The sequence below is a fragment of the Myotis lucifugus genome, unplaced genomic scaffold (assembly GCF_000147115.1).
Source record: "Myotis lucifugus unplaced genomic scaffold, Myoluc2.0 scaffold_332, whole genome shotgun sequence".
Lineage (NCBI taxonomy): Eukaryota > Metazoa > Chordata > Mammalia > Chiroptera > Vespertilionidae > Myotis > Myotis lucifugus.
Genome location: NW_005871380.1, coordinates 451908 through 462252, shown reverse-complemented (window position 1 = coordinate 462252; position 10345 = coordinate 451908). Strand labels below are relative to the sequence as shown.

Genomic DNA, 10345 nt, shown 5'->3' with positions numbered 1-10345 from the left:
AAAACTCGAGGGAAGCCTCGGTTTGAGGCCGCTGAGGGGTCTTAGTAAGACTGGGGGAGGGAGTGCGAGCCCAGCTGAGAAGTAGCTTCAGGCTAGCGGGGTTTGAGGAGCGTTAGAAACTCCTCAGGCTCGGTCGCCCTCCCCTGCTGGCCAGTTACCCGTAGCAGGGGCAGTCTCCTAGAAAGGGTCTGCCTCCCAGATTCCTGATCCTGGGAAGAGGGGTCCTCGGGGGTCCTGCGGGTCTGCAGAAGGTCTGGGCTTTAGGAGGAAGGATGCGCCTTTGAGTCAGTGCCCAAGGGTGGGAATTTGGACCCCAGCTTCATGTCATGGCGCCCTGCCCCACGTGGGATGGCCTTGGGGTACCCTGTGGAATGTGGGGGAGCACCTATCCCCAGATGAAACAGCCCCTCCGGGCTGAGGTTGGCACTGCCTGCAGCCTCGTCAGTTGCACACAAGTCTGCCACCTGCCCTGTCCCTTCCTGTGGGGGACATGAGAGCTTATAGATGGAGAGCGAGTCTCCCCACTCCCCCAGCTCTCACCTTAGCCCCAGCTTGGGACCAGCCTCCATGGGACAGAGAGGACCCTGCCTAAGGTCACCTGGTGAATTAGTGGGGAGTTGGGGGCAGCGGAACCCAGACTCTCCAGGTATCCTAGCTTCTCTGTACCCAGATTCCTCACCTCCACCGCCATTGGCTTTCTTGGCCTTTTGTCTTAAAAACCACTCATGGGTTTGGAAGAGCCCCAGTGAAAACAGGGGTCCTAGCTCCTGAGCTCTCAAGGGTTGCTGCCATCAGGGGATCCTCAGGAAGCTGAGTGGTGCTGGGAGGGCGGTGAGTCCATCCTGGAATCCAACTGGCTGAATTCTGGCGTCAGAGCTCAGACCGCTACCCACCCTGACGGTGCCACTGGCACCCCAAAGCATCTCTAATACCTACTGCTGCGGAGAGGTCAGAGAAGAGGAGGTTGGGGCGGGGCGGGGAGGGAGGGGGAGTGGAAGGGGGTGGGACGGTGGAGGACACACTATAACTGTAGGGCAAACCTCAGAGTCCACACTGATCCCAAGAACTTTGACTGCAAGAAGCTGGGGGAGACACTGAGCTGGGCTAATTGGTGGGTAGGGGCGGGGGCTGCAGGGGAGGCTAGACTGGGTTTAGCCCTAAAAGGGTTCTCAGAGTCAGGAAGCCTGAGGCCCCCTTCCAGGCTCCCAGGTGCATGCTCCAGCTCTGAGGGACAGGTCTGGGGAGGATGAGGGCCTGAGAGGCAGTAGGCATGAGACCCTGACTGGAGGTCAGATCCTCAACTCGGGTTTCTCAGGAACCAGGGATGGGAGCCAGGGGATTCAGGAGCGAGTCTAGCTCTGGTAGAGAAGGGACTTTCTCTTTATTTTTAGAGCCACTTCCACCCGGAGGGAGGGGGTGGTGCAGAGGGGCAGGTCCTGGTGGCCTTGCCCCCTTAATCCGGAGCTGTCCCTCTGGGCTGGTTAAGGCCGACCCCTCGTTGGCTGGTGCAGGAGCTGAGCTGGCTGAGCTTCTGGGGTGCCCTCAAAGGGGTCTGTCTCCCGGGACTTTATCCCAAGAGGGTTCCTACCTGAATTCTCAGGACACGAGATTGAGTGTGGGTGCAGAGTACCAGCGCATGTGGCCCTGTGCTGACATGTACAAGCGGCTTGGCGTGCTCACAGGTGTCCTGTGCCTCTGGCCCTTTTTTTTCTTTCAACCTACTCGGAGTGTGCGGTGAACCTCTGAAAATGCGACCCCCCCTTCCCCAGCTGCAAAGAGGGTGCCCAGCCCCTGGGCATGGTCTGCTGGTGTTGGCTCTCAGGACCCTGGCTGAGCCGCCAGGAGTGCAGAGCCCTGCTCTGGGTGGAGGGCTAGGCTGGTGAGTCAAGGAGGAGCGGCCAGTACCCCCAGCCGAGTTTCTGGGACACCCATCCCCACTGGGTTGTGACTGACCTCATTCCAGGCAGCGGCCCTGGCCCTTCCCAGGGCCTTGGCAGGTGGGTTCTGGGCTGCCCAGGGTTAATCTTGGCCAAACTTTCCCTCTAACAGCTGCAGTTAGCCCCTTTCTCAGATACTTGAGGGTCCTCCATCTTGGGGATGGTGACCTCCTGGTACCCCCACACTCAGTCAGCATTTTCTCATCTATTCGTTCACTCACTGAGCATCTTCTGTTTGTCAGACAAGCACTCCAAGGTCTCTTCAGGAGGGTTCTCTTGTCTGGGGGCAGGTGGGGCTATACTTTGACCTTAGTATTTGGGAAAAGCCAGAGGAGATAGGAGGGTGCAGGTGGGGAAACCCGCTTGGCTCCTGGGGCTAATGAGGGAGTGGGGTTCTGAGTGTGTGGGGGAGGGATCTGGGCTTCTGTGGGGCTTTCTTCCCCGTGCTATCCCAGGAGAAGCTCCTGTGGCTGGGGACCAATGCCCCACCCCAGCACCCTATGGATCCACACGGGAACCCTAAGTAGCTTTTGCTCAGAACCAGGCCTGGCTGGCTGGGGCCCGGGAGAGATGTGGGACCTTAGGGTGGATGAGACCAGGAGGGAGAGGAGTCTGGGGCTGGATGGAAGCCGCAGGGAAATGCAGACCAGATGCACAGGGAGGGTCCGGAACAACTTGTCAGATGTTTGCTGTGTGGAGGTCAGAATCCCGTTCCTCTCATCCCCTCCCCTGTCTGTACCTCCCCCCCCCCCAAACCTCCATCCCCACCCTCCTCCATGTCCTGGCCAGGACGGGCGTCTGAGGGCGGGTGAGAATAATAAGTACTAGTAATTGGTCCCAAAGATCTCAGATCTCAAAGCTGGTTTGTGGCAGAAGTGGGCCTGGAAAATCTGCAGTCCATCCCCATTCCCATCCCCCTTCCACAGGGTTCCGGAAGCACCTCCCCCTCTGCTCCTCTGGCTTCCCTGGTGTCCTTCCTTGCAGCTCCCTTCCCTCAGGCAGGAGGGTGGGGTGGGGGTGAGGGTGGGGGTGTTCCGAACCCAAAGTGCCCAGTTTGGGTGGGGAAAGAGGATGTGCTTCTGGGGTCACTTGGTGCCTGGGGGGAGAAAGGGATGGGAAGGGGGTGTCCAGGATGGGAGGGGAGGGCCCAGGAGTAACCAGGGCTGGCTCCTTCCCCGAGGAGGGCCATGAAGAGAGGGCAGTGACTTCTGAGCCACCTGGCCGTCCGTCTGTCCCAGTGGGGGAGACTCCCCGTGTTCTGATTCCCTCTTGGGGAAAAGGGAACCCCCTGAGCTGGCTCCTCCAGGCTGCAGCCCTGGCCTCAGTCCTTGTTAACACCCGAGGTCTCACTGAACTTATCCCAGGAGGGCTGGGTGCTGATTCCCAGGGCACAAGGCAGGGCATGGGGGCAGGGCCTCTGGGAGCAGAGGCCAAGCTGACACTGCCCCTTCCAGCTGCTGCAGCCCAGGGGTGGGAGTGCTGTGGTCGGTGTCCACCCCCCCCTCGAGCTTTCCACCCCCTCTCTGAGCGCCAGTGTGCCTGCCTATCACATGGGGCAGTGAATGGGTGGAGGGCGATTTCCAGCTTGCTTAGTCACCATGATGGGGAAGCAGAATAGTTATCCCTCCCTTTCCTGTGACTTCTGTAGACCAGCTCTGCCCAGGGCCTTGTTTTGGGGGGTGAGGGAAGCTCCCAGAGCCTGAAGACCATCAACCCACCCATCTCCCCCGAGGCTGTGGGTGGTGGCAGGGGAGTCACCCCAAGCACGCTCTAAGCCAAGCACCCCAGCATGTGGGTCTGTACACCTGTGTGTTCACCCAGCTGGAGTTTCATTGGGGCTAAGGAGGAAGAGGAAGCTGGGGCCCTGCCTGGGGGTCTCTTAGGCTGGGTGCAGGCTGGATGAAACCTGAACTTGCCCTGTGTATCACCTCCTGGCTGGGGCCAGACCAGGAGGCCGCCTGTGGGGGGAGGGGGAGTCCCCTCAGAGGACTGGAGGCAGGGTAGGCCTTGGGCACAGACTGCCCCCTCTGAAGGCACAGGTCCCACAGGCTCTGCCTCCATCGACCTAGTTTCCAGCCCTCTCTCAGGTCCTCCCTTGGAGCTGTTTGCTCAGCTGGCCCAGCCACACCCTGCCCGCCTCTCCCTGAGGTACATGGCTGGCAGGTGAGGCTTGGCCTTGGGAAACTGCTCACTCAGGGTACCTGCCTGCCCAGTGGGGTGCTTGGAGGGGCTTCCCCAAGTTTGGGGCAGTCAGGGGGCTGTCATCAGCCAACTCTCCCAGAACCTTGGTCAGTGCCCCACTCCCCTAATCAGAATGAGAGGAATCATCAGAAATGCTGCAGTCACAGCCTTGCACCCTGGGGTCCGAGCCAGGTCTGGGAGGCCCTGACTGCTGAACTCTTGGGATGGGTCCTCAGGCCACCTCACTCACTGTTCCCCAATGTGCTGGGCTGTGCTGGCGGCTTGCAGCGTTTGAGTTGGGCCCAGGTCCATGAGAACTAGCAGGGCTGTAATCAGAGGGGCAGGGGGCTCTGCAGGGGAGGGGATGAAAAGAGCAGCTGTCCTTTGTTGGGACACTTGTCAATAATTAATGGCCTAACTTAGGGGACAACTTCAGCCATTTAACCAAAGTGTGACCTGGGGTAATTACAGTGCAGGGAGGGGCCTGTGAGGTGGGGAGGGTGGGCAGAGCCCTGGGGATGGCAAGTCCGGGCCACTGGCCCTACTGGTGCTTGGTCAGGGGTGAGAGGCATAACAGTGTCGAGTTGGGGCAAGCTAGCTAGAGTGGGCAGCCTGGCAGGACAGCCCCCCTCCCCCCTGTTGCCCTGTTGGCCTGTGCTGGGGCGGGTGCTCTCAACCCACCTCCAGGCTGCCCATCTGGCACTTTAGGATGGGTGGGCCTGGGGGAGCGGGAAGTGAATCTGGGGTCCCTGTGGCTGGTCTATAATGGGAGGGCTTGAGGGGACCAGCACCCTCTCATGCCCACCTCTCCTTCCACACAACCCGCAGGAGCCTGATGCCACGCACCCTGGACGGGCAGATCACCATCGAGAAGACTCCCAGCTACTTCGTGACTCTGGAGGCCCCTGGCCGCATCCACAGCATGTCCCCGGACACGAAGCTGATCGTGGTGGTTCGCAACCCCGTGACCCGGGCCATCTCCGATTACGCCCAGACGCTCTCCAAGACCCCGGGCCTGCCCAGCTTCCGAGCCCTGGCCTTCCGCCACGGCCTGGGCCCCGTGGACACGGCCTGGAGTGCTGTGCGCATCGGCCTCTACGCCCAGCACCTGGACAACTGGCTTCGATACTTCCCTCTGTCCCACTTCCTGTTTGTCAGCGGCGAGCGCCTGGTCAGTGACCCGGCTGGAGAAGTTGGCCGAGTGCAGGACTTCCTGGGCCTCAAAAGGGTCGTCACGGACAAGCACTTCTACTTCAATGCCACCAAGGGCTTCCCCTGCCTCAAGAAGGCCCAGGGGAGCAGCCGCCCCCGCTGCCTGGGCAAGTCCAAGGGCCGGCCCCACCCCCGGGTGCCCGAGGCGGTGGTCCAGCGTCTGCGGGACTTCTACCAGCCCTTCAACCGCAAGTTCTACCAGATGATCGGCCAGGACTTTGGCTGGGACTGAGAGGCCAGGCCAGCCCACGCCCTGTCTGGGGATACTCAGTAACCTTAATTTATGCCTGTCACCCAGCCAAAGCAGGCTGTGTGCACATGCTGGGTAGAGAGAACTATTTAAGAAATAAAGTCTGGAACTGTGTTCTTCCATGTGACCTTGAGGGTTGGAGGGTGGGGGCTGGAGGTGCCGCTGCCCAGGGAAATGATAATCACACCAGCTAACTCGAGCTAGCGGGCATTGTGAGAGTGCCAGAAGAGGTCTAACCTTGATACTTATACACCCCTTGAGGTAGGCTTGGCCACATGTCACAGATGAGCAACAGGCTCAGAGGGATTTAGGGCCTGCGCAGGGACACACAGCATAGCTTTGGTGACTCTGACGGCCATCCTAGAGCTCTCTTCCCAGCCCTGAGGCACCAAGCTGGGTTTCCCATGTTCCCGGTGAGGAAACTGAGGTCCCAGGTTACCCATTTGAGAGGTGGGGCAGGAGGAAAGCTGGGTCTGCCCAACTCTTCGGGCTGCACTCATGACTTGAGCTAATTTGGCATCCTGCTGCCCAGTGGACGTCCCCTCCCGGAAACCTTGTGGGGTTGCTGCACAGTGAGCGTGAGGTGACTCCTGTGTGTCTAACAGCCTCCGATCAGGTCCTCACCCAGCTCTGCCCTGCCTACCACGGGCAAGTCACAGGTCCCGTTCACCAGACCCTGCCCATACCACAGGCCCCAGGCCCTCATTGTCCCAGTTCTGTTGTGTTTACCCAGCTTCCTGGAGGGTGGGGATGGGCAGGAATAAAGGCTCATCTGCAGCCCAGCTGCCTGCTCAGCTCCTAACCCAGTCAGGCCAGACTGAGGCAGGCTGGGGTGCCCTGTCTACCTCTCTACCCCTGGGAATGCCAGGCCCCTCAGTAATGACAGCTAACTGCTCCTGGCCACAGTGCTGTCTGCCAGGTAGCCACCAGTTGCACTGATAACCTCCAGGACTCTTTAGGCCCAGGCTTGGCACCCAGGCTGCCCGGGCCCTTGTAGGATCTGGCAGTGGCCTCTGCATCCCAGGCCTTGGGTCCATATCACATCCTTTTTTTTTTTTTTTTTAAATCAACTTTATTTATTTATTTATTTATTTATTTATTTATTTATTATCTTTTTTTGTTGTTGTTAATCCTCATCCGAGGATATTTTTCCATTGATTTTTAGAGAGAGTGGAAGGGAGGGGAAGAGACAGAGAGAAACATCGATGTGAGAGAGAGACATCGATCGGTTGCCTCCCGCACAAGCCCCGACCAGGGCCAGTGATTGAGCCTACAACCGAGGTACATGCCCTTGTTGGGAACTGAACCCGGGACCCTTTAGTCCACAGGTCAATGCTCTATCCACTGAGCCAAACAGGCTAGGGCCGTATCATAGCCTTGACTCTGAAGTGGTCTTTCCACCCTGGGCTACTTGAGCCACACCCTGTCCTGGGCTCCAGGGTCAGAATGAGGGAGGATTTTGAGGGAGTAGCGGCTTGTCAGTCACCACTCTCCTCTTTGGCTAGTGGCCCCACCCATCACCATGGCCACTGCCTTTGTCACATGACCCACCCATGGTGTGGACTTGAGTTCAGTTGATGTATGAGAAGAGCCACAGCAGAAGGTGGGGAGGGAGATGGGGACATCTGTCTCCAACAGCCAGGAGACCTGTCCCTTGCCCTCCTAGTTCTGGACCCAGAGGACACTCGAGTCTGGAGCTGCCTTGAGGGACCAGTACTGTCTTCTAGGCCAACCATCCCGAGCAAGCCAGGAGCAGGGCTGGGGGCTGGTCCCAAGTCACCTTGGTGGAACTGTGGCACAGATGGGGGCAGATGGGGGTGAGATGTACACATAGCCTCCTCCCCAACTTGGACCAATTTACAATAACGAGGGTGCTGTGTTTTGGAATCCCTGCTGGGTGGCGAGCACTTGTGCCTGGCAGCTCTGTCCCCATTCCCTATGCTGGGGCCCCACTTACAGATGGCATGGCAGCCTGCCCTGGTTGGCAGGGGCAGGAGGGAAGCAGGGTAGCCCTGGCCCTGCCCCAGTTCCCAGCCTGATCCATGCATCTTTCTTTTCCCTGGACACACCCTTGTCCAAATGTCTGACGTCTCATGCCTGGATGGCTTCATGTGTCCCTCACTGTTCCCCTGGCGCCTCTTTTTTCTCCTACAACGAGTAGTCTGCATGCATGGTGGTCAGAGGGGTGCCTTCAGAGTGAGCCAGAGCCCATTATTTTAAAACACTCCAATCTTCTCCCCCAGCCCTGTTGCTTCTAGAATGAAGACCAGATTCCTGATTGCAGCTATCAAGCCCGCTGAAGTCCCCCCCACAACACCTGTGTGCTATTCTCACCCCTCAGCTTCTGCCCCTGTCAGGAGGTGCACGCAGGACAGCTGAGTTCTCTGGGCTCATTTCCTCCCTACACGTGGAGTCCCTTTCCTGAGCCTGCCCATGCAACCCACCTTTCCCTTCCTGAAGCTTCTTGGGCGCAGAGCTGTGGAACCACTGGTTTGTCTGACTTTGGGGCCCAGGCCGAGCTCGGAAGGCAGACTCTGGAAGCCACGAGTAGAAAGAATAAACTGGCTTGTTCTGCTCACCCCCCTCTCAGCGGAAACTGGGCCTAACCGCCAGCTCCAGTGCCTGGACCTCGGAACACACTGAGGGCAGATGTGGTGGGTCCCCCCAGCTGTGTGTGGGGGTGGGGCTCTGTGGGAGATTCATCAGCCTTTAATTAAAGTCCCTAAATTGCTTCCCCAGCTGCTTAGTGGGTTTTCCATGTTGGAAAGTTCCAGAAGGGGTGAGAAGTGCTGATTCAATCACCCTCTTCCTGTTCCGCCCAGTGGAGGAGAAGGGGCCGGGGACCCCTTCTCCACCCCTCCTACCCTAGCCTGACTGGAATGGAGTAGGTGGGGGTGGGAGTCCTCACAGCCCTGGGCGTCCAGGAAGGGGCTTGGGGAAACCTGGGAGGTGGCTTCCTCTACCTTGGGGGCCCTCGCCCGCCCCAGACCTTTGGTTGTGGTTGGTGCAGGCTGGGGTCCATGGGACAGGCAGGTGGTTTGGGTGAGCACAGTGTTCTGCGCTGTGGGCTGTGTACCCTGCAGGCCTGGAAACCCCGCGGACCCCTGCCCGAGGGGCCTGGTAACAAGCTGGAGAGAGGCATCAGGACCTGCATCCCACCGATTGGCCTCCAAGTTCTTTCCCAGCACGAGGCTACAGAGCGTGCCAGCAGTTCGCCCGTACCCCTCGTCATGTGCACATGGCTTCCTGTCCTCCTTCAAGGTGGCCCCTCTGCCCAGGGCTGGGCCATCCTCCCCTTGGTCCCATTGGGGACCTGTCCCCCAGCCGGATCCAACAGCCCTTCCAAGCTTTAGATTAGCGGTTCTCAGCCTGTGGGTCGTGACCCCTTTGGCGGTCGAACGACCCTTTCACAGGGGTCGCTTAAGACCATCCTGCATATCAGATATTTACATTACGATTCATAACAGTAGCAACATTACAGTTATGAAGTAGCAACGAAAATAATTTTATGGTTGGGTCACAGCATGAGGAACTGTATTTAAAGGGCCAGAAGGTTGAGAACCACTGGTTTAGATGGTCCCATCTGGGGGGAGGGGGGGAGCAGGCTACAGATGAGAGGGACTTGAGTGACAAGTGGAAGCTGAGCCAGCCTTCAAGTGAACAGAAAACTCAACAGTATAGGGATGGGTCAGAGAGAAGGTTCTGGGAGATATTTATTAGTTCTCCACGGGCACAAGGGGTTCATTAGGGATGTACAAGCCGCAATCTAACAGGACGAGATCACAGGAAGGAGCAGTTTGGGGCATAACAGTGAGAGGATGCGAAAGGGAACTGCACGTGGAGGCCTCTCCTCTGCTGGGAGCTGCGCTGCTCCCAGCCCCAGGTGACAACAGAGGGTGGTCCTTTCGCTCCTTTCCAGGGCCGGGGGGGGGGGGGCATCCTGCCCCAGCCTCAGTTTCCTCCCACACCTGCACCTCTCAGTCCTCGGCTGAACAGTCGAGGGGGGCCCTGTGCAGATCTCCGGGCTCAGTCTACGAGTGGCTCAGTTCTCCAGGACTCCGTCCAGGCCAGAGTCTAACTGTCTTGCTCCCCTGGGTGTGCTGGCTCTTCATCATGGGCGTTGCCCTCAGTTCCCCTCCCTGAACCTGGAAGCCATCTCTGGGCAGCAAGCCAGGGTGATGGTAGGACTCACCTTCTTACTTCTCGTCTCTCAGTGACTCTGTCCTATGCCGTCCAAGTGTTTGAAAACCTCTGTTTTGTTTTGTAGGTTTTGCCTCATTTTTCACTTGTTGCAGGCAAATGGGTAAATCCAATCCCTGTTACTCCATCTTGGCCTGAAGTGGAGAGTTTTGCATCAGAGAGAAAGGCATGAAAGGCAGGACAGGCTTAGGATTGGCTGGTTTGAAGCATTCCAGTGATTGTGGGGCTGTCCCTAGCTGTCTGGTACCCGGCCCTGGGCGATTTAGGGCAGGGCAATATTGGGCTGATGCATGAGGGTAGGTAAACGGGGTGGTGTGGAGAATAGGCTCCAGGAGATACAAACGAACATGTCTGGCTGGCAGTTTGCTCTGTGATTAATGGCCATCAAAGAGACAAATGCAGAATCTAACAGAGTAAGAACACCAGCCTCAGGTCCTTCTGTGGCAGGAGCTGTTCCTTTTGGAACCCTGGCCCCTTGCCAAGCTGTGAACCACAGCCCCCACCCTGGGGGTTTGTCTCAGACATGAGCGGTGCTCTGGGACATTCTGGGTCCCAGCCTGCTGGG

General features: G+C 58.5%; 1 protein-coding gene across 1 annotated transcript in view; it reads left to right on the top strand.

Annotated features, from left to right (window-relative positions):
* The window catches only part of HS3ST6 (heparan sulfate-glucosamine 3-sulfotransferase 6), a 6416-nt gene extending 722 nt beyond the window's left edge, over window positions 1-5694 (top strand). The window contains exon 2 of the mRNA XM_006100941.3: window positions 4947-5694. Coding sequence (XP_006101003.1) covers window positions 4947-5562 — 616 coding nt within the window. The 3' untranslated portion in view covers window positions 5563-5694. The remainder of the gene's footprint in view (window positions 1-4946) is intronic.
* Window positions 5695-10345: the final 4651 nt, after the last annotated feature.